The sequence below is a fragment of the Electrona antarctica genome, assembly GCF_951216825.1.
Source record: "Electrona antarctica genome assembly, chromosome: 12".
Taxonomy (NCBI): Eukaryota; Metazoa; Chordata; class Actinopteri; order Myctophiformes; family Myctophidae; genus Electrona; species Electrona antarctica.
The window spans coordinates 25,873,319-25,896,926 of record NC_136793.1 but is presented as its reverse complement, the minus strand read 5'-3'; the positions used below and the strand labels follow the sequence as shown (position 1 = coordinate 25,896,926).

Here is a 23,608-nt window from a genome sequence, read left to right as displayed (position 1 = left end):
AAAGAAGAAAAAGGCCTGGGCCGTGGCTCAGCGGTCCAGGCACCTTGGCCGGTAGCCCATTTTGGCCATGTGCCGCGGGTTCGACTCCCGATCCTGATGGCCTTTACTGCATGTCACCGGTCACCCCCCATCTCTCTCCCCATTTCCTGTCGGCCTACTGTCTGTCCCTCCTATAAAATATATAAAATAGAGGCGAAAGCCACAATTACATTAAAAAAAAAAGAAAGAAAAGAAAGTATTTCTTGGATAGAAAATCGGTATCGGAAAAAATATGCTATATCGTGAGTATATCGTTATCGTGATTTTAAAAATTCTATATCGTGATGAGATTTTGTTAGCCCTAATGTTAATATGTATTTTTGGACATTCAAATACAAAAGCAAATGTTGCTTGCTATCACACAAACGTTTGGCAGCCCCCTGTATTAAGGACCCCCTGTTGAAGACCCCTGGTTTAAATTAGGCCTGGGCTATTAAGTGTTGCAGAGAATTGACATTTAACGCTCTGAGTGAGCTGTGTTGTAATAAACATGGAACAATATGTTCCTTGACATGAAACATGCTTGATAATCAAACCAATATATTCAGTTAGGTTAGCCTACACTTTGGTAATGTTTTGTTTAAATAAAATTAAGTCTCACAATTTTGAGAAATGTGACAACAAAGACGTTTACCCTGAGGTAATTACTAGGGCTGTCACGATTCACCTAACCCACGATTCCCTGTGAGAAACGTTCCAGGGTGAAGTTAGTTAGTTAGTTAGTTTCATTTATTTGTCCACGTATGGAAATTTGTCTTCGGTCTCAACAGTAAAAAACAAACAGTTACAACAACACTTAACACAATTATTTTCTCACGGCAAAACAAAATGTGCAGGACAACAGTGGCAGATACATTGGAAAAACAAACAAATCTAGCGAGACATGTTATCATTTAGTGCCTTAATGGCATTAGGTATGACGGTTAGCTCTTGGCACTTTGTACCGTCTACCAGAGGGAAGTAGCTCGAACTCCCTGCAGAGTGGATGAGAGGGGTCGTTAGCTATCTTGACAGATTTTTTACGGAGTACCTCCTTGTAGATACAGCCTAATTGTTGCTGTCTCTTCCCGATGATTTTTGATGCTAGGTTTACTATTCGCTGCAGCTTGCCTCTTCCTTTTACATTTAGATTTCCATACCACATTGCCATGTTAAAAGTCAAAATTCCCTCTAGGTTTTTATAGACCGTTTCCATAATATGCTTACTCACTCTAAATGAGTTGAGCTTGCGTAGTAGATGGAGGCGTTGGTTACAAGTTTTAAAAATCTGGTCAGTATTTTCACTGAAATTGAGTTTGCTGTCAATATATGTGCCTAAGTATTTAAAAGTGTCTACTACCTCCACTATTTGTCCACCAATTGTAATGGACTGAATAAACGGACGGCCGCGCATGCAATGAAATATCGTCTGCTGGTGATTTCGAACGTCAATTTCGACTTCGATTTCGATACGAATCGAGAATCGTGACAGCCTTAGTAATTACAGTACTGACCAAAATCAATAGTATTTCCAAACAAGCCTTTTTAGATTAATCAGGTTGTTTAATTTGTCTGTTTAGGTTTTCAATTCGAATATACAGTAGGTTCGAATTTAGAATGCGTACTTTCTTATTCTCTTATTCACTCGATATATCTCTCCCACCTTATCTCGTTCTCGGTTCCCATCTCCCACTATTTTCCCAGCTTTGTCTTTAACCTTGACCTCTCTTCCTGTCTTCCTCGTGTGTGTGTGTGTGTGTGTGTGTGTGTGTGTGTGTGTGTGTGTGTGTGTGTGTGTGTGTGTGTGTGTGTGTGTGTGTGTGTGTGTGTGTGTGTGTGTGTGTGTGTGTGTGTGTGTGTGTGTGTGTGTGTGTGTGTGTGTGTGTGTGTGTGTGTGTGTGTGTGTGTGTGTGTGTGTGTGTGTGTGTGTGTGTGTGTGTGTGATTGATTAATGTTGTTGCTCATGGTCTCATGGCTGAAGACTAATACTAGGATAAACAAACCCATCTATCAAATCTCCGTCGATGTATTTTCTGCAGCTAAGCTCCAGATACAGTACATAATTGTCTCCACCAGGCCGAAGGCATGGGGAGAGAGTATGTTTTGCTCTCCGTCCGTCCGTCTGTGAACAGCTAATCTCTGGCACCGTTAACCCAGTCAATGCCAAATTTTGCACACACTCCCTGGATGCCAACGATGAACCTCTGCCCCAGAATTTCCAGAGAACGGCCTGTTATAGCGCCACCAGGAGGCCGCTTTGTGCAAAACAAGTTTTTGGACAGTACACCTACAGATTTTGTCCAAACATCACACAAATTGGTACACAGTCTCTCTAGAGCCATTCAACGAAACAGGTCTTTCAGATTTCTCAGACTCCATCCTAATTGGCTAAGATTGGCTTCCAAAGTTCGCAGGAGTGCTCAGTTTCAAACAAAATGCTGCAAATCATGAACACATCGTGTGATTTCCGTGAAATTGTGCACGCACATTCCCACTAGGCCGAGGAAGAAATGCCACGTGAACATTTTCAACTCAGCCTCATGGTGGCGCTATAACTGGCCGAAAAGTGTTTTTACCTCTAACTGCATGGATCTGTGGATAACTTTGTATGCCAACTCCCTAGAGGCCAAGGAAAAACCTTTGCCTGGAATTTTTCACATCTGCTCTTTATAGCGCCACCAGGAGGCCGACATATGTAAAACACATTTTCTAATATTACTCCTTCAGATTTTATCCAAATTTCACGCAAATCAGTACACATGCTCTCCAGTCATGTGATCAAGACGGGTTTGTTTGATTTCTCATAATCCACCCTCATTGGCTACGATTGGCTTCTAAACTTTTCAGGAGTAGCCCGTTTTGTACAAATCGCCACAACTACTCAACGCAGCGTCCGATTGCGGTGAAACTGTGCATGCATATTCCCACTAGGCTGAGGAAGAAATGCCACTTGACAGTTTTCAAATCAGCCTCATGGTGGCTGAGGTTATGCATACCGTATACCCATGCACGCATACACAGAATTTATCATTGCAATACTTGGTTATTATTTCCACTTCTGGTTAGTAGTGAATGGGCAATCATGAAAGGTGTGCCTGCCGACATGTCAGAATAAACTCTGTGCCTCTCTTTCTTTCTTTCATTCTCCAGGGCTTTCTGAATGCAGTGTTTGAAAGGCTAAAGCAGTTCCTGGAATGCTGTGAGTATCACTTTTCTCTGCATTGTGTCAGATCAGATCAGGGCTCTAGCTAACATGATTTGCATCCAGCCGTGAGCTGATATGCATCTGACTCTTAGCAATACTGTCAGTAATCTCAAAACTGAATTTTATCTTAGCAAGATGCATCTGTCTCCTTGTTGAAATTTGAGAGATTTGATGCTATTCCCTTTATATTTGAGTGGTGCAACCACTCCAAGGAACAGCAATGTCCGTGTTAACCTATGTGACTTTAACCTATGTGACTATGAGTACCAGTAGGGGCAAAAGTGGCGCTGTTGTGCCAGAAACACAGAGAGAGAGATAGTGCTGCACTGTTGCCTGCTAATGAGAGAGAGAGAGAGAGAGAGACTCTGTTCACACGGGTGTGATTTTGTATTATTATTTCACACAGTCAGGTTGCATCACCTGTATCCTGTGGCTTATATAGCTACCAAACCTTGGCTGCAAATTAGTTTTGTTTTAGGATATTTGTCAATACATTCTCACAAATGTGCCCTTTGCATTTAACCCATCCTAATTATTAGTAGGGCTGTGTACTGTTTCAATACAATTGTGATATCGTATGTGTACGAGGTACACATACTGTACAGTATGAGGTACAGTATGTGAGAACAGGAGGCAGCATACACAATGACAGCCCATTCATCAATAGAACTTGCTCACCCAGCGCAAAACACCACTAGGGGACACCCTCCTTCCGGGTATTTGTCACATACTTGTGTTAGTGTCCCAAAGTCACAAACTGCTGTATGTGGAGTTAGCCTGTCAGAGTCGAGCCATGAACAAGCCTGCTAATGTGCACAAGCACTCTTGGGGAGGGGGCGTCTCACGATGCATTTCCATATGCTGAACTGGAGATGAGAAAATATTAATAACAAAGTTTTAAACTACCGTAGTCGTAGGTTGTCAATTACTTAAGACTGAGCAACTACATTTTTGGACTAAAATGTATTCATGAGTTTCAGATGTAGTCCTACATCTGCCATGTTGGGGACCAGGTGTTGCAAACAAATGAATTAGTTCTACGCCAATCAGACTGTTCAGACAAATTGAAACACCTGTGTTCGTCCCCAACATGGCAGATGTAGGACTACATTTGAACTCATCAATAGATAATTTACAGACAAGCTGTCAAGACAGCTTATCAATGATACAAGCACAATACATCCCCGTTTCTCCTAACCACCTGTCAGCAACTTATTTTTGCCGACAGTTATTTAAATCTTGCTGGTGTCACTGGTGATGTCATGTTCTACGCCAAGTGGGAAGTCAGACGGTTCAGTGGATCTGTTTCTGTAGGGTGAGGTGGCTTCATGTACAAGTACACCCCCAATCCAACACTTGATGTTGAGTGACAAGCAGGGAGGCATTGGATCCCACTTTTGTATGACCTGGCCGGGGAGTCGAACCCCGACCTTCCAATCTCAGGGCGGACACTAACCACAAGGCCACTGATCTAGTTACAAAGGGTATTGCATAACTGGGATGGGCATACATTCCCAACTTGCATTGTTCCCGACTTGTACCGTTCCCGACTTGCGTGGCCCCCGTTTTGGCACCAGTCACAATAACCATTCCACATAGCTAACATGGCTTACGTTGAAAAAAGAAATGTCTCTGTAATTGTGTGAGCATAACTTTTATCACAGCAGTTATTGAATGAAGGATTAGTCTCAGACCAATCTGCGAACCCATTGGCAAAACAAAGGAAAAACAGCAACCTCTTTCCCTTTGACGTGAGTCAACAGTCTCGAGTACTGCAAACCAAGATGGCAGCGTCCGACTGAGGCAGAAATATAATGACTGATATTAGGTGCCACTATCACTCCCAATATTTATTCTGCTGAAGGCGGGGGAGATGGGGGCCAGGGTCCTGTTGATATTTTGTGGCGAGAGGGAGGCAGCTCTCAGGCGAGCAAGGGAGAAATATCAGCTCCTCGTTAGCCAGATAAGGTCAGATAAATAACCTACCGTCTTTTGGATCTGGTCTCTGTTGTCTGTTCTGAAGTCTGCCTCGCCCAGGGAAATGATAGTTCTCCGATAGAGGTCGCCTCTTTGTCAGTCTATCATCAGATTGTTGAGAGAAGAGAAGTGGCTATGTATGTACCATTCAGACATGAAGACCATCTGATTTGTAACATGGCCGCATTTGCAGATCATTTATGCCTTGATTTAGGTAGAGGTGCTTGTTTACTCCCTGTATTTCTTCTCTTTCTTCTTTCTCGTGTGCCTCTCTCGCTCTAGTCTCAGGCAGCTCACTCTCTCACTAAGTAATTGCTGTGTTGTTGACATCAGTGACATAACAAGCAGTAAAGCCAATGCCCCCCTGTCTCTCTACCCAGGCTCTCAGCCTTGTCACTCACAACAATCCAGTTCTATTTGACTGTGCCTCAAAGCTTTGTGCAGGTCTGATTGGTGACTGTGTAGATCACAAAGTGCTTGTCAACCTTGATCTGTAGTGCCCCCCCAGTAACTTTGATTACTTTACACAGCATCTGTTTAGATTACAACTTGACAGCTAGTAGACCTCTTGGTGCGTGCACATACACACGCACGCACGCACACGCACGTGCACGTGCACGCACACACACATTGCCTTAGGCATGGTTTGATGATCTTTTTGGCAGATAACATTGGGATCTGTAGTGAGAGGAGGTTGAAGAGAGTCTGGAAAGGTGGACATATGCACTGGAGAGAAGAGGAATGAAAGTCAGCAGGAGTAAGACGATGGGCCTCATTTATCAATGTGGTGTGTACTGTGTAGACCACGTTGGCGCATGGCGAGATCTCCACAATTGGGGGTGGGCAGCGAGGCATTCTTAAAGGAGCATTCAGTGATTTGGGTGATTTGGAAAAAACCTGGTCCGCCCCAGTAACAAGATGTGCACATGCACACGCTCTACAGTGGGCGAAGTACAACAGACCAACAGCACGTGCACCAAGGCCTGCCCCACTCGATCGTGATTGGAGGAAGGCCCCTCTCATCCTGATTGGATGAAGGCTTTGCCACCCAAACCGAAACTAGGGTTTTTTGACCCCAGGGGCTCACTGGGGACAGGGAGGAACTCCTTATATGGTCAGCACACTTTATAGTAGGGAGGATTATCCAAAAAATCAGAAAAAATAAGTAATATTTGAATTAAGTGAAATCACTGAATATACCTTTAATGGCTTTCCACACGTTGTTAAGTATAGGTCATATTCCGGTTCTTCAATCGTGTTGTAAAATTGGGGTGTTTCGAGAATATGTAAAGGCAGAGTATCATGCTGGCATCTACTTTGTCTCAGTTTATTTATCAAAGTTGTGATAATATTCGAAAATGCAACTATAAGGCTCTATACAGCCTGTTCAATGCTGTGTGAAGTCGGAGCGGACTAGTGGCCACTACCCCAACCGCGTCAGAGAGGGCCGACCCAAAACAGCGTGTCATCCTGAGTATCTAACCTACGTCATCCCATTGGATCCCATGTTAAAAGCCCCTTGGAATTGCACTATTTTAGCATTTTCATAATGAAATAAATAAATAACTTTTTTGATTAACATGACCAATGACATGTCTGTTATACACTCAAGATTTTTTGTAAATAATGCGCCGGCCATTTTCTTCGTATCGATACGGAAACAGAGCTTGTACTGGCTTGGGGCTGTGTCCATCGCAACCAGGCTGTTTCAGCCAGCGGACTCACGGCGGATCAGCTTGCCCATGATGAATGCTATTCTCCGGGTGTAACTAGTGACATTACTCGGTGTCTTATGGAGGTTATTTTTTTCCCCCTATCTCACCCCTCTATTCTTGTGTTTGTGTGGCTGGAACAACAGTGACACTACATTTGATTAATAGTGGACAGAACAGGTAGAGGTAGACTATTAGCCTATATACATGTTTTTCATTTTATTTTTGAATGGAATGAGAGTTGGCAAAATAAAAACTTTACGCCGTGCAGCATTGCAGACTGCAGTGACGGCCTGAATCGCGACGGTCGGGCAGCACAATGTACCATGATGATGATTACATTCTGTGTGCTGTTTGACGAAAAGCAGAATAAAATACAGAATGGTATCGCAAACTGTTACTGTTTTATTGACGTGTCATCATGATCCAAGCGGGGAGGATTGTGTGATGTATAGGCTACTGTCAGTCTGTCACCCCCGCGGCCGGTTGTGTGTTGAAGGGTGATCAACGAACGCTGATCAGCGCGGCCATAGTGAATCGATTAGTGTGGAAGAGGAAGTAATATAGCAGACGTTTGTTTGTATGGATGGATTGATTATAGTTCTCCATTGTCTCAGAATGAGAGAATTCCGAGCAGAATAATTCATACATGTAGCCTAAACAATAAACATACAGTTATGGATGATAAATTCTTGTTGCATCAAACTCAAGGCTATATTACTTACTTTTATGCACAGTTATTCTGCCTGTTTTTTTCTTGTACATTTTCCAACCAGAGACCAACCATGGCAACCAACCATATGATAATTCATTATAAGTGTTAATCTGAATAATAATTGATTTACACTACAGCCTAATAACACCCTCTAAACCAGAATATATTAGGACTGAGCTGTCATCGTTTCCTGGTGAATTAAAAATGGAGAACCCTGATGTAGTATTAGTGCTTTTTCTGGTTTTATCCTCATAACGGTTTTTTCATTGACATACCAATCGTGACCTGAACATTGTCCATAGCAAAGGCGCGTTGTGAAAGCGGAGCTGTGTTCACAGCTTGACGTCATCAAAATTGTGAAAGTGCGCCATCTAGTGGCTACTATACTTTGTACTTACTTTGGATTTATTACTGCAACTGTGCCTAAATCTTTTATTTTTTCTAAATAGTTTTTTTTAACTTAGGGGGTCTTTGATATGCATCATTATTTTTAAAAGGAAATGTCCCTGCTTCCCACCCTTTAAGGGTGTGTAATTTAAATGACGGTCGGTTTCAGCCGTGAGATTTGTCTAAGGAGCAACCACATTTACCGTAGGATTGGCTGTATAGGATCCTTTGATAAATCCGACTTGGACACCAGTGTAGATTCAAACCTGGGCAAAAAAACAAGATAACACTGTGTGTGTGTGTGTGTGTGTGTGTGTGTGTGTGTGTGTGTGTGTGTGTGTGTGTGTGTGTGTGTGTGTGTGTGTGTGTGTGTGTGTGTGTGTGTGTGTGTGTGTGTGTGTGTGTGTGTGTGTGTGTGTGTGTGTGTGTGTGTGTGTGTGTGTCATTGATTAATGTTGTTGCTCATGGTCTCATGGCTGAACACTAATACTAGGATAAACAAACCCATCTATCAAATCTCCGTCAATGTATTGTGTGTGTGGACACCAGTGTAGATTCAAACCTGGGCAAAAAAACAAGATAACACTGTGTGTGTGTGTGTGTAGAACGGTGAGGATGCAAGTACAGATGGTGAAGAGTTTGAAAACATGGGTGTGTGTAAGAGAAGAAGAGAGTACAGGCAGATTGTTCTGGATGGAGGAAGATGTCGGGAGTTATTTGTGACAGAAGGGTACAAGTGTGGGAAGATGTGTAAGACGGTTGATGAGACTATGTTGTATGGCTTGGAAAACGGTGGCTGTTAAAAGACTCACAGAAAAACCATGTGAATGGCCGCTCCTTCTCCGGCCACACACAGCTGCAAGAGATTATTTAGATGAGTCTACGACTCTCCTTTTGGTCAGATCCTCACCAAACTTTATACCTGTTGCTTCTGGAAACCTACCTCCCGAACCACCAATATTCTCCAATACTTTCATATTGTGTGTCCACAAACCAACGCAATTCCCTTTCATCCTAAACTCCTTTGAAGTGGTGATTCATTGAAGGCATTCACACCTGTTTATTTGTTACCCCGAAATTATGAGCAGTTCATTTGAATTATGTATATTTCCTTTAAGTTAATTGATTATGGAATAGTCCTATGAAATTCCTATGAACCTAGGACCTTTTAGTGTCCCCGGTGGCAAATCTCAGGGTGGCTGAAAGTTAACCGCATGACACTTGATCCTCGGCCCAATGATCGGTTTTTATGACAGCATTCTTTTTTTATTGCTGCACTTTCTTGCATGAAGAAAAGTCAGCTATTATACTTTTGGTTATTCCCCCTGGGATTGGGGCTGGGGGGCAGTTGCAGTGACAGTCCAGAGCTTCAGGGAAATTCATACCACTGTATGAATGTCAATGCCAGAACCCCTTTCATCCCTGTATGTCTAATTCTCTATCTCTCTCTGTCTCCTTCCCCTTGTGTACTGTTCTGCCTGCTTATTAGAGTGAAAACAGTATCAATGGTCCAATCATCTACCAAATATATGCAGCTGGGCGATATGACTTCAAACCACTATCACACTTATTTCAAACTTTTGAAATCAATTATATATAATATTATCAATTATTTAAAAAATCTATTCGCATTATTTTGTGTTGATTTTTTGATATAATAAGAATTAAAAGAAAATTATACCCCCCAAAAAGCTGCTTCTCTATTCAATCAACCTACCTACAAGTCTGTTAAGATATATTTTCTAACTTCATTTTTACATGTCTCCGGTGAGCAAATCCTGTGTTGTTAAATTCATAGTCATGAGATTGTTATTAGTAGAGGGAATCGCTGTAATTTAATACTGTAATCATGCAACTTTCATTTCACTTTTAAATCCGTCAAGAAACCATGTTATAAGGTGGTTTGTTTGTCTCACAGGTCGACAGGTTGGTCCAGACAGCACATGCAGAGAGAAGCTGGAGAAGACGATCATACTGTACACTAAAGTGGTGAGTTTACATGCAGCGGAGGGAACGTTCTTGCACGAACGACTTCCTAGAAGACAAAATTAGTGTCCCTGAGCGACTTAACCTTTAACATTGCACGAAGGCCTTGTTCGGGGGCCCACAGCAAAATGTTCTCTTATAGCGAGAATCACACGCATACATCAAAAGAAAGCTGAACTTGTCCACTTCAATTTAAAAAATACATTTTGATTTTACCATGTTCCATTCTGGAGATATTGACCTTTTTGCAACACCTGCTTTTGCCTGGAAGTGGTTATCTTGAACAGCGAGCAGAGTTATGGATGGTTTAAAGTCAGAGACATTGAAAGGCAGATATAAAAATTAACACAATAAATATCCTATACATCCTATACACCGAATGAAAGCCCTGAATGTGTACTTTTACGAGGAAAACAGTACACATTGATCCCATCTACAGTTTGACAGTAATTGGTTATTGAATGCAGCTTGTGCCCACCAGATAACTTCAGAGAAGACATGGACGTGAACTCCTCAATATTCACAAAATAAGGCCTATAGCGACATATAAATACTATATACCGTATGAAACAGAAGACTCTCTGCTTTCATAAGGAAAACAATTCTACTGTAATAATAATAAAAATCACACCCCTGTGAAGTGAGCGGTGCAACTCTGTTCTCTACTTATTCACTACAGCTCGCTATATACGGACTGAGGCAGAAAGTCATGTAAACCTTTTATTTACAGTTTGGTCTGTAAACTTCTACTGTAATAATAAAAATCACACCCCTGTGAAGTGAGTGGTGCAACTCTGGGACAGAGTTGCACCACTCACTTCACAGGGGTGTGATTTTGATTTATTGTGTTTATTTTTATATCAGCCTGTCAATGTCTGACTATAAACCTTAACTCTGCTTTCTTAGATGATGATCGCCTCGCCTCGCCTAATCTATCTCACAGTCACAGATCTGCTTTCATTGTCTTGATCGCAGTAACATGGGGGGGGGGGGGGGGGTCCATGGGCACATTGGGCAGCAAAAGTCTTGATCCGTACGGCTATAAAAAGTCCCATTCCACCGTTCGGTTCAGAACTATAGTATAACGGTGAGACGCGTTGTCATTAGCTGATTTTGTTTTGCAAGCTAGTATAGGGGGACATGCCTGGGCATGCAGCTTTTGGAGCGATGGAAAAAGCTTCACCTCGTCCAGAGAGGTGCTAAGCCCGGCTGTGATGTTGACGACAAGGAAAAAATGACTTCCACAGATCACAACACCACGGTTTAGGACGCGGAAAAGTTCCTTATACATTACACCCGGGTCGATTACGTCCCCGACGCGTTCATTGCGGTCTTATCACTACAATTATAATGAATAAAAAAGCGTTACAATCACACGTCCGAGCGATCTCCGATTATGACGGCTCTGCATGGCGATACGTGATCCACCAACGGAAGACTGTCTGTTGTCATGGCGGCCCCTCGAGTCGATACTGTGGTTCGTTTGTTAGTTCGTAGTATGAAGAAGGAAACATGCATCTGTCCATGTGTGTTGCAGACGTTATGCAATGCCGATCCGGTGCAGATCATGTGTTTAGGCAGCGTTCCGTTCATCATGTTTTTTTCCGAGAGACAGAGCCCCCATCTCGCAAGGCCCTCCTCCTCAGGAGAAACAGGAGGGGGGAATCGAGTATTATAGTGTTGGGTGAAATGTCCGAGGTGGAGGAAAGCCTGGTGAGGCGAGGTTAGGTGAAATTTGATTCTTCTATTCACACACCGACTAGATCATGGCATAGGCGCGTCCATTTTACACTTTTTGATCACGTGAGCGGGACTAAGCAGCAATGACAGGGGGATGGTTCTTTATTGTCCGGGTGGGTAAAAAGATGAATGAAAGTATGCAATAAAAAAGTGATTAAAACGTATGGATACGTGATTCGCACCGGACGTTTGATTAATTAATAACGTACGGATACGTGGTTAGCGTTCGCTGTGTTAAGAGCACCCAGCTACTGCTCCTAGTAGTTAGGATGGGTGAATGTAGGGGACAAATTTCACGTACAGTATGCGCAAATAATACACAATGACAAATACCCCCAAAATAACAATAATACCTCTCACTGACAGCTACTCTGCCTCTCTCTTTTTTAAGATTAGTTTTTGGCTTTTCTGCCTTTATTGATAGATACAAGTGAAGAATGACAGGAAAGAGGGAGAGAGAGACTGGGGGAGACAAGTCTCTCTCTGACAAAAATGCAGCAAAGGTTGTCATGAACGGGACTCGAACATGCAACACGCTGTCAGGCCAGAGCCTATATGTGGCATGCGCCTGGACCACTAGGCCAGTGGGCGCCCCTGCCTCTCTTCCCTTTGCCACGGCACATTTCCCTGCCACCACTACTTGCTAACAGCTCTTCTCTCTCTCTCTCATCCCTCCATAGCTTTTGGACTTCTTGGAGTGCCACCCGTGCACGTTCATCCCTTTGATTCAGCGCTCCCTTGAATTTGCCGTCAGCTACGTGTTCACGCCGGCCGGGGAGGGCGTGACCTTTGAGCGCTTCATTGTCCAGTGCATGAACCTCATCAAGATGATCGTCAAGAACGATGCCTACAAACCTGCCAAGAACATAGCCGGTAGGACAGGAGGGATGGGGATGCACAGTTGGCGGGTGAGGAATAATTGGGTTAACACATGGAATTGACAGGGTATAAGACTAAAGAGTTTGAGTGTGGAATTGGGAATGACACGACAGACATAAGGAGGGGAGAGGATCTCGAATATGCAGTACAGATGATCATCAATAACCTCTATTAAGCTCTATTTATACAGTACTTATATGCACGCTGGCGTCTCACCCTGAAAATAGCAGATCTACAAGCTCAAAACGCGTCACGTTGTGATCTTGGATCACATGGATCACTTGGATTGGATTGGCTATTTTGATGTGCGACACTGGTGCACAACTGTATAAATTCAAAGGAGGATAGTGACTGTTGAGCCAACCATGCTCTAGTGTTTGTGCGACAGCAGAAAGCAGCATGCTACTATCACTTCAATACCACTCATGTTTAATTCAAGCTGTCGGTGGGCCTCCAGTGCTTCATTAGCACAGCTCTCTGCCCTTTGTTTTACCAACCAAACGGGGGTTGTCAATCAGAGTAAGTAGTGACTTCCAGGCACTGGTGTACTTTTGCCCACATCCTGGCCACCACCACTGTTGAATCCCTTTTACTGTAGGTTTGCATAGTTTTTCTGCTTTTCAAGTGTGCTAGACTTTGGAGTGTAAGGTTACACAGCTAAAGGCGAAGTTAAAACTTGCAGCACAGCATTCCCCTGACACCTTTAATAGTGCGATGATGTCAGTATACCTGAATGACAGCTATCTGTGTGTGTCCTGGGATTACTGTGTGCGCACAGTGCCGTTAGCATTGTACCTGGGATTACTGTGTGCGCACAGTGCCGTTAGCATTGTACCAATAATGATACAGGTAGTGGTGCACATGGAAAGACAAATGGAGGCATGGTGTTGAGATTAACGGTGGAAACTATTACTGCAAATGTGCTTATAACGAGCATGCTTACCGGCCATGTTGTAACATATTAAATTAGGACATGCAAACCAAAATATACTCAATTTACAATACCATATACTGAACTCTGGCATTGTAATTCAAATGATTACGCAATTCATGGATACCTAACTCTAGCTAGCTTCCATGACTAGGTTGTCGTGTTGGGATTGTATCACGTAATTACTAAGGAATGGGTTGTGTGTACACGGTTACAATGTATATGAAAATGAATAATTATCTGTTTAGGGCTGATTAACTGAAAATGTTTTATAACTAAATAACTATAACTAAATTTGATGCACTTTATTGTTCACAAGATAAATGTATTTTGCTTTGGTCAGTACACACAAAATGATAAATAAATACAAACCAGTTTGTATTATACCACAGTAAAAACAGATGGTAACTATACTTCTAAAAGATATGTATTCATTTTATTTTAAGAGAACAGGGTTCCTACACAAGTATGGAAAATGTAAAATAATGTATGGAAAAATATGTATGTTTACAGACTATATACTGTTTTCCCGGACGGACAGACAGACGGACGGACTGGGATGGAGGGGGAGGGGAGAGGCCCCTGGACCCTGCCTGGCCGGTGATTCCAGCTCGTGCTGTCGCCTTAGGTTCCTGGGACCTAAGGCAACAGCACAAGCTGGAATCACTGACCGGGCAGGGACCACTACCCCCCCCCCCCCCCTGCCCCCCCCCCCCCCCTAGAGGGAATTAAGCTGGCACAGCCAGGATAGGTAAGGTATTATTATTTTTCTGAGTCTCTCTTTCTCCCCCGCCACCCCAGACAGTAAACCAGAGAGTCTCGAGGCTCACAAGATAAAGACAGCGTTCTTCACACACCCTACACTGACTGAAATTGGCTGCCGGCTTGTCTCTCATTACTTCCTCCTCACAGAGGAAGAGCTGGCCATGTGGGAAGAGGATCCTGAGAGCTTTGGTATGAGCACGCAATAGACTACACACAACCAAAAACAACCACATACAGTACATGCATACAGACAGACAGACCTGTCCTTCTAAACCGTATGTTGTAATTGTTACCATATTTTCTGTAGGTCATTACTGGACAGAGCACATCAAAACTGGCATACAACTTTTTCTGCGGTGCACACACTCCAATAATTCGCCGCGTCTGTCTGTCTGTCTGTCTGTCTGTCTGTCTGTCTGTCTGTCTGTCTGTCTGTCTGGGGTACCAACAGGTGACAAAGTGGCGCTGTTGTGCTTTGTGTATCACCAGTACAGTACAGTACAGTACAGTACAGTACAGTACAGTACAGTACAGTACAGTACAGTACAGTACAGTACAGTACAGTACAGTACAGTACAGTACAGTACAGTACAGTACACAGTGACTACATAGTACAGTACAGTAGTACAGGGGTTCAGTACAGTAACTATAACAATAACAGTATACCGTAGTTGCACCGCTCAGTTCACATGGGTGTGATTCTTTTTTTAAAAGATATTACTCAGTGCCAGTGGTGGACAAAGTATTCATCCCCAGTACTTAATTGGGTCAAGGTATAGAGACCATAATCATATTACACAATATATCTTACTCAAAGGGAAAGGTTCTTTCTATTTGTACTTGAGTTAAACTACAGTAGTACTTGCTCTTAAAAATATTCAAAGTACAAATTACAAAGTACATTTTGTTTGGATATCAATGCACTGCTTTAGATAATTTCAAGATCTTTTGACAGTTTTTTATATTCTTTAATCACCACTTTGCACCTCCTTTTCTTTTCATATTTTATTCAGATTTTTCTCCTGCTCTCTTCTCATAACAAGTAGAGGCTGGTTTTATGACTCAACCTTTGCACCATCTGATTTGATCCACTAAATTATCACTAATGGCCAACAGTAGAAGCACAGCACTTCATCATCCTGATGAAAGAGGCACGTTCATTTCTTATCTTATTATTCTTTTTTATTGTTTTTATATTGATCCACTGCCTTATTTTTCAAGTGAAATGACATTGGTCAAAACATGAAAAAACATTGCAAACTAAAGGGGCACAAACAATGCCCCCTTTCTAGTATAATACCGAAAAGCTTACTCTCCAGCATGTGTGTTGTTCATCTCAGCATGAATGCCCTAGACCTTTTTATTTGATTTGTGTTCTATTGTAGCTCCACTTCTTAAGGTTTACCGCCCTTCCTCTCCTCGTATTGTTCACATTTCCCTGAAGTATTTGTGGAGCCAAAAGGGAGCCTTAGAGCTGGCCGAGCAAAACATGATATTGATACTGTGAATCTTTAAGTCTGTTTTAGTGGACACACTCTACACCATATTATAGTGACATTTATGATACATTTTTATAGCACACACCTTTACCTTCCCCACTTCAAGGGCCCCTTATGTATAATGCCAAAAGTCTGATTTTACAGCATAATCCAACTGTCTACAGTGCACTCCCAGCTTTTTCATTGAGTTTCTCCTTTTCACAACACTTCTCTGTTGTCTTAACTTCTTTTCTCTGCTTTCTCCTCACCTGCACCAGCACTGTTCTTTCTTTGCCTGCTCTCTATACTCCTACACTTTATTTTCATTATCTCTACCAGGGTATGTTTTTAGCTAATTAGGCAAACTACTGGGCGATCAGCATCAAACTTTTCGTGCCCGCTGACAGTTGGCAACTCCTTACAAAAAACGCACAGGTTTCTCTACAGGCCCTTTTCGGTTTGTAAATATTATGATGTTTTTCAGTGGACACATCAGTGGAGGCGAAACTTTAGCTGAACACGGCAGATACTCAATACATTAATTTCAATGTTGCCTATCATTTTAGCTTGTTAGTTTTTTGCTACCCTGACTACCATCCAAGTCAAAGTTCCCCAATTTGTTTCTGATGAAACCAAATTCCTATTCAGGGGTGATTCCTGTTGCCTCCAAAGAAATATTCATATGTTTTACGTCCAGCTAACGCTGTGACGTAATCAATGACGCACCCCCCAAAAAACTTTCCCTTCTGCCCTTGGCTTAGGGGGTGACACAAATGCAAAAAAGTTGAACCGTATTTTTAGAAATGCTCTTTTCCCTGCAACTTCTTCGGGTACTGTTAATTACCCAGCCATGGTAATTTTCTAGTTCTAGTTGAATTGAATTTGTTGTTTTGTTTTCCTGGACAGCTGTTGAAGAAACAGGTGGTGACTCGTGGAAATACAGCCTGCGGGTGAGTAGAGACGCACGTGCACACGCACACGCACACGCACACACACACACACACTCTAGTTTATTTGACCAGTAGGGCCGAGCACTTCAACGTTGGAGAGCCTCCCTGGGGGCTTGGGTAGTTGGGTTAACCATTATGGATCTGTTTTAATGATATACGTTCAGCTGCATTTTATGTGTTGTATTTGCAAAGTACTCTATGCTGCCCCCATGGCTAGGTCAACTTGCAAATTATACCACACACACACACACACACACACACACACACACACACACACACACACACACACAGCTACTAAAGAATCACAGAGAAGTACAGTATATTCCTGTGGGGGGAAAGTCCTTTCCAAGACCTATACTATGACTTATTAAAGTCTGTGTGACTCAGTGCTTACTTAAAGCTTTTTCATCGAGATTACATAGAGATTTCTTAAACTAGAGAAACCCATAATATTATGCACCAATGCACACTGAGTAGTCTAGTAGCCAGAATGTGAACCCGGACATGTTGAGTACACCAACGTTTTATGTTATACATGTTTAGTATGGGTCCCCGGCATGTAGAAACTGCCGGATGCTAACTTGCATATGTTGAGCAATTTTTGTAATTGGCATAATAGTATCATACCGTCATCACAAATGTGATGTCAGCACAATTGGGCAAGTGGGCATGGCCGTTTTTTGCCCAATGAGTGTTTTTTTTGCAAAACTAATGCTTGGATTGGATTCAGCATCATGAAAACCCCCTAGTTTGACATGTCACATGCTACATAAAGCATGATGACATTTTGAATATTTTGTCTTCTATAGGTTGTTAATGGTATGGTCACAGATTATACCGATTACAAAAATTGCTCAACATATGCAAGTTAGCATCCGGCAGTTTCTACATGCTGGGGACCCATACTAAACATTTCTAACATAAAACGTTGGTGTACTCAACATGTCCGGGTTCACAATGGGGCTCTATGGGCTGGCTACTAGACTCTGTATCAGTGGAGGCAGCCCCCAGGGGATCCTGCAGGCAGAGCAGTGTTTTGTACTCACAGTCCTTCTGTGATGTATTTGTTGGCACTGCAACCACACACCCCCAATTCCTGATTGTATCTCTCACTATCACAGCAGCACTGTTGGGATGGCTCTCATCTATACCAAATGTGGTGTGTGTCTTCATGTCCATAATTACTCTATATGTTCAATTGTTCATCCGTCATGTCTCGTGCACACTGCACAGGACATTACAGCAGATATGCATGGCACACAACCAAGCACAAACCAGACATTAGACCCAGCCAAGTTGTTGCTGGAAGATTTGTTTGCTATTTGAGTCTTTCCTGTTCTTGCTTGTTGTCATCGACAAATTCACTGTCGTCCGGCATCTTCCTAGGTTTGTTAACCTTGCAGCTGTCTCGTACAAAGGTTAATGCAAGATGAGACATGGTGCTGCAAATAAGAAGCAGCCCTTATTGTTATTTTGACAGTAATGACTTTTAGATTTGATCAGTGAGTCCTCTGCAGCAGGTTAGTTAATACTAAAGTAGAGGTTTTTCACACTGCTCTCTGTGTTTTTATCATCAAGCCTGCGCAGATAGAAATAAAGAAAGTTTAAGAAACCAATATTAGATCTAGCAGTCTTGAAATCTTTTGTTTGATTTTATTATATCCAAGGTTTGGCGTAGGAGCCAACACGACATCATCCACATCATAATGAAGCACTTAGGCAGCCCAAGAAATAAACATGTCTGAGCTGAGAAAGAAATTAAACACAATTTACATTGCCCATGAATTGCACTGAATGAAACCTCCATAGACGATTAGTAAATGTCAACGTCTTTGAGCATATCAAATACCAGCAACTGCGATACAACACAACATTGTATGTCAAGTGTCAACTTCAATTCCACATAACTTATTTTCCTTGAGGAACTTCATTTGTGCAGTTGAGAGGCAATACAACAACAATCACAGACAAACACATGATCAGTCATTTGTGTACAAATTAATCTGTCCACTATCCCTGAGGGCGGTGCAGTTGTGGATAGGAAATTATAACCACTTCCAGTGTTCCCCCTAGAATATAGGAATGCAAGTAAAATGCATAAAAACTAGCATGTCATTATAGATGAAAAATTCAAAGCTACAAGTCTAACTTTGCACTTTGCATCACAATGTGTTTGTGGATGGCCTATTTTTGTCATTTGTCATAAGTATATACATTGGTCTTAACCACTTGAAGCCTATATCCTTTCATCAGGGTCCCCCTGGCGTCTATACTTGGTCCCATTTATAGAAAATATCTTCCCTGAAAATAGTTTGACCGGTTTACAAACATTTGTTGTCACGTAGACCAGACCGGCAAAACACATCAGCCCCAGCCGCAAAGCTGGAAATATTTTGAGCATTTCTATACCAGGTTGATTTTTTGTCAGTCTGTCATTCTGACTATTTAAACATTCCGTTCTGGATCTTCTTCTACAGTAATTCATGTAAATGAACATGAACTTGACATTTATTTTTTATTGCCATGGTTTCATAATGTACATTGGTAGAATCCTTTGTTGCGTTCGTTTATGTTCTAAAAGAGTGACTCTGCGATCTGTTTCACTTTGCACTTTGTGTAAATCAATGAGGACAATATTTTCAACGGTGCAACATTATGTCATGGCAATCCAAACCTCTAGCAAAATGTACCTTTAACACATTGAGAGCCCACGCAAAACTGCCCAAAATCACTTTCACCTAGAAAATCCATTCACATTTTTTATAATTCAGCTGACTGGAGACACATGCTGGAACTTTTTACTTTGAAATGTTTTATAGTTTCTGAGTTATTTCATTTAAACGCCAAATGCATTCTCAATGGCGAAAACACAAACTTTGGCACCACGTATATTTTTTTTTAAAAAAAGATGGTTTTGATTTTTGTGATTAAAAAAAAAAAAATATATATATATATATATATATATATATATATATATATATATATATATATATATATATATATATATATTTATTTATTTATTTTTTCCAAGACGTCCACAGACGTCTTGGGCTATGCACGTGCGGTAATACCCAAGACGTCCACAGACGTTTTGGGCACAAAATGTGTTAAGAGTGAGGCCGATTCTACAAATGCCTTCTACATCAGTTGTTCTCACAAATTCAGGAATGTTCCAAAATAGCAGATAACTTGTATGTCTGCTATTTTGAATAGCCAACGCAAAAATCTAAAATGACACGGATGCTTTCCGGGTTGTAATGGTTTTAAGTCGTTGAGCCTGGCTAGCGCACTGGCATAACAGAGCTCTATTCACTTTTTACAGTACAGTATGTCTACCTGTATTTCTTTCCATTCTACTGATCCAGTTCTTATTTTCGGTCATCTTTCTCTTTCTCCCTCTCTAGCCTTGTACAGAAGTCTTGTTCCTGGATATCTTCCACAACTACAGCCAGACACTGACCCCGGTGCTGCTAGAGATGGTGCAGAATCTCCAAGGTCTGTTTTTCTGTTCTCACCTGTTGCAGTATGACAACAACAATCTGGGCTCAAAGCAATTAAGCAACAGTTGTAAGACTAATGTGAGCACTTCAACGTTGGAGAGCCTCCCTGGGGGCTTGGGTAGTTGGGTTAACCATTATGGATCTGTTTTAATGATATACGTTCAGCTGCATTTTATGTGTTGTATTTGCAAAGTACTCTATGCTGCCCCCATGGCTAGGTCAACTTGCAAATTAGACACACACACACACACACACACACACACACACACACACACACACACACACACACACACACACACACACACACACACAACAATCTGGGCTCAAAGCAATTAAGCAACAGTTGTAAGACTAATGTTATTACAGCATTTTCCTTTCAAAATATTACTTCTGAAACGCGAAGGCCCGTTAGTGTTGCCCATTCTTTTACATAATGATCCTTTAGTTTTCATCTCTGTTTCTGCATGTGTTGCAGTGATTCCAATTATATATTATGGAATATATAATTATAGAACAAGAACATAATTATATATTATGTTTAATTAAACATTTCCAAAAGTAGCGAAAATAGATGATGTACACAATCACTGTGTGCACGCACACACACTCAATTCATTTCCTGCAACTCCATCCAAGTCATCAGGTGTAATCTCTCAAGAACAGATTCCGAGGTACGCTACTGAATCTGTCGGCAGGGGCATTCAGGCATAGAAATAGTAATTGCAATAAAAAAAACAATCATACTGTAAATAACATTCGTGTGCAGTTTCATTCGAGTGCAGTTTCCGTGGAGTGGGCGCGCGCACACACAAGCACGCACGCACACACACACACACACCCCACAGGTGGTGATGACGTGTGGTGGTTTTGTTGTTGCTAATTATGGGTGGCCATGCTCAAACAGAAGGGGTATTGCGCTCCCCTCTGTTTCTCCCCCAAACCTTCCTCTGTTGTCACTGATGGAGTGGAAATGGCCTCCGTTTGGATACCTGATCAGACAATTGTATGGTGGAAGATGGACCCTGTATTTAGCTTTTAGCTATTATAAGATAGTAACGATTAGCCAATAAGGAGAGAAAAAGAGTGAAGGAAATGAGGGGGTGGGTTTATGAATGGTTGAGTGCAGACCCTTTGTTCTTGTGTTGTATGTTGCATGATTTTTGAGCGGTGCCTAAGGCTTCGTACACGCATAAAGAACGAATATTCTGTGCTCTGCCTGTGTTTCATGGCCGCCCCAATGCTTTTCCAATGGAAGTCACGTGGTTTGACCAAACACTGACCAAACACTGATTGCCCACTCCCCCGCATCAAACAAAAATGTTTGGTCAAACCATGTGACTTCCATTGGAAAAGCCTTGAGGCGGCTATGAAACACAGGCAGAGCACAGAACAGTTGTTCTTTATGTGTGTACGAAGCTTAACTGTTCGAATGACTGGCCGCGTGTGTCTGTCTGTCTGTCCGTCTGTCTGGAGTACGAGCAGCTGCAATACCGCTGGGTGACCTAAAGAGCACTAAAACTATAACTGCAGCCAACCAGCAGTGTTGTTGAGCAGCCTGCCTCAGTTCACACAGGTGTGATTTTTCTGTTAAGAACGGCATTTGTTCCAGTGTTTAAAATCCATCTGTTTGTCCCCTACATCTTAAATCCTCTATCCTTACCTGTAAACAAATACTTACTTGACTTGTTTTGGTGCTGTACTTGGTCTGCTCTTTTTCCAAATCACCCAAATCACTGAATGCTCCTTTAAACACATCCGTATTCTGGCGAAAACCTATGCCGAAAATAGCAGGTCCACAAGCTCACATAGATTGGCTATTTTCAGGAAATATATTTAATGTACAGCGACTCCAGTCAACCATAAAGGTTTAAGTGGTTAAACCTACTTTATGTGCTTTACCAGGTCCGACAAATGTAGAGGATGCTGTACAGTTACGGATTAAGGATGCAGGTGAGTCAAACCATCCCTCATTCGTTGTATTGAATTTCCCATCTGTTTTTCGTCCTTCACTCTCTTGATCGACTCTTCTCTCCGTCTCTCTTGCTCTATTCTTATCTCTCGCACCGCTTTGTCAACTTCTCACCAACATTCTCTCTCTTTTACCCCTCTCCTGCCACTCTCTTGCTGTCTATTTGACCCCTCTCTTCCCTTGGTAGATCTGATACTGTTTGTCAGTTTGAAGGGGATCTGCGGCATTAGACGCCGCAGTCTAAGTCAGTATTTAGGCATGTTATAGGCAGGCGCTCACTGTGTACTGCCGCTGTCAGTAAAAGCAGAAATTACTTACATAATACTGTGGTAAGCGCCATTACAGAAAACTGTTTATTATCTCTGCTAGGTTGAAGTAGTTAACTTAATAAAATAAATCCAATCACACAAAGATTTGGCGGCCTACCATGTAGTAACTCTGAGAATCCCGTGACCCCTGCTTTAGGGCCTTATGCTTTTTCAACGCCAACTTTTCACAGCTTGCTCGCCCATCCGTCCTTTCTATGTTCATCCATCCATGATGATGAATGGTGAGAACGAATATTCACGAGGTCCCACTGCAGCTGCTAAGAGTTCATTCACTCCCCAGGCTCCCATCTACTGTACATTACAATTCTTGCTTCCCTGCCTGCTCTCTCTTGCCCCTTAATTTATCTGTCTCAGATTTTCTCACAGTTCCTGTCACCCGCATCACCCACCTTTCACCATATCTGCATCTCTACCACCTGCAGTCAAATCATTTCCAAGAGCCAGATAGTCTTCCACAATATTTAGTCAAATAAGTTTAGTTAAATAAGTAATACCTCATTTTATAACTCAGATTTTCTACTTTCATAGAAATGTCACACATTTACTAGGTATATCTTACTAAAAGAAGCTATTGTTTTCCCTTCGTTATAGCAGATTGATGATTATTGATATGCTTTGTTTTGTTCATAAGTTATGCTTTTATGGTTGTAATTGTGACTTTTGTTCACAGTGTACAATGCGGTGGGACTGGCAGCTTACGAGCTGTTTGACAACGTGGATTTTGACCAGTGGTTCAAGAACCAGCTTCTGGGGGAACTGCAAGTTAGCCATCACAGGTAATTGGAAGTCTGTTTAAAAAACATTTAAGTATCAAAAACAGCAAGAAAATTCACATACAGTTGGAGGCCATCGATATTGTCCTTTTCTTTTTGCTGAGGTTTGCGTGATCTGCGCAAAAGGACAGTTAAACCATTTTGGGCGGGAACCCCTTTTGGTGTTTTAAACATTGTTATAATTTAGCTATTGAAAAATAGCAGATCTACAAGCTCATAGCGCGCCACCGAGTGGCGCGCTACGAGCTTGTAGGTCTGCTATTTTTGAAAAATCGTGAAAATATTTATTTCAGA

General features: G+C 42.0%; 1 protein-coding gene across 1 annotated transcript in view; it reads left to right on the top strand.

The window, feature by feature from the left end:
- ipo11 (importin 11) overlaps positions 1 to 23,608 on the top strand; it is a 217,581-nt gene that overhangs the window by 43,702 nt on the left and 150,271 nt on the right. The window contains exons 8-15 of the mRNA XM_079517126.1: positions 3,169 to 3,217; positions 9,933 to 10,003; positions 12,421 to 12,613; positions 14,352 to 14,504; positions 16,700 to 16,743; positions 20,148 to 20,238; positions 22,146 to 22,193; positions 23,212 to 23,317. Of these exons, the coding sequence (XP_079373252.1) occupies positions 3,169 to 3,217; positions 9,933 to 10,003; positions 12,421 to 12,613; positions 14,352 to 14,504; positions 16,700 to 16,743; positions 20,148 to 20,238; positions 22,146 to 22,193; positions 23,212 to 23,317 (755 nt within the window). The remainder of the gene's footprint in view (positions 1 to 3,168; positions 3,218 to 9,932; positions 10,004 to 12,420; positions 12,614 to 14,351; positions 14,505 to 16,699; positions 16,744 to 20,147; positions 20,239 to 22,145; positions 22,194 to 23,211; positions 23,318 to 23,608) is intronic.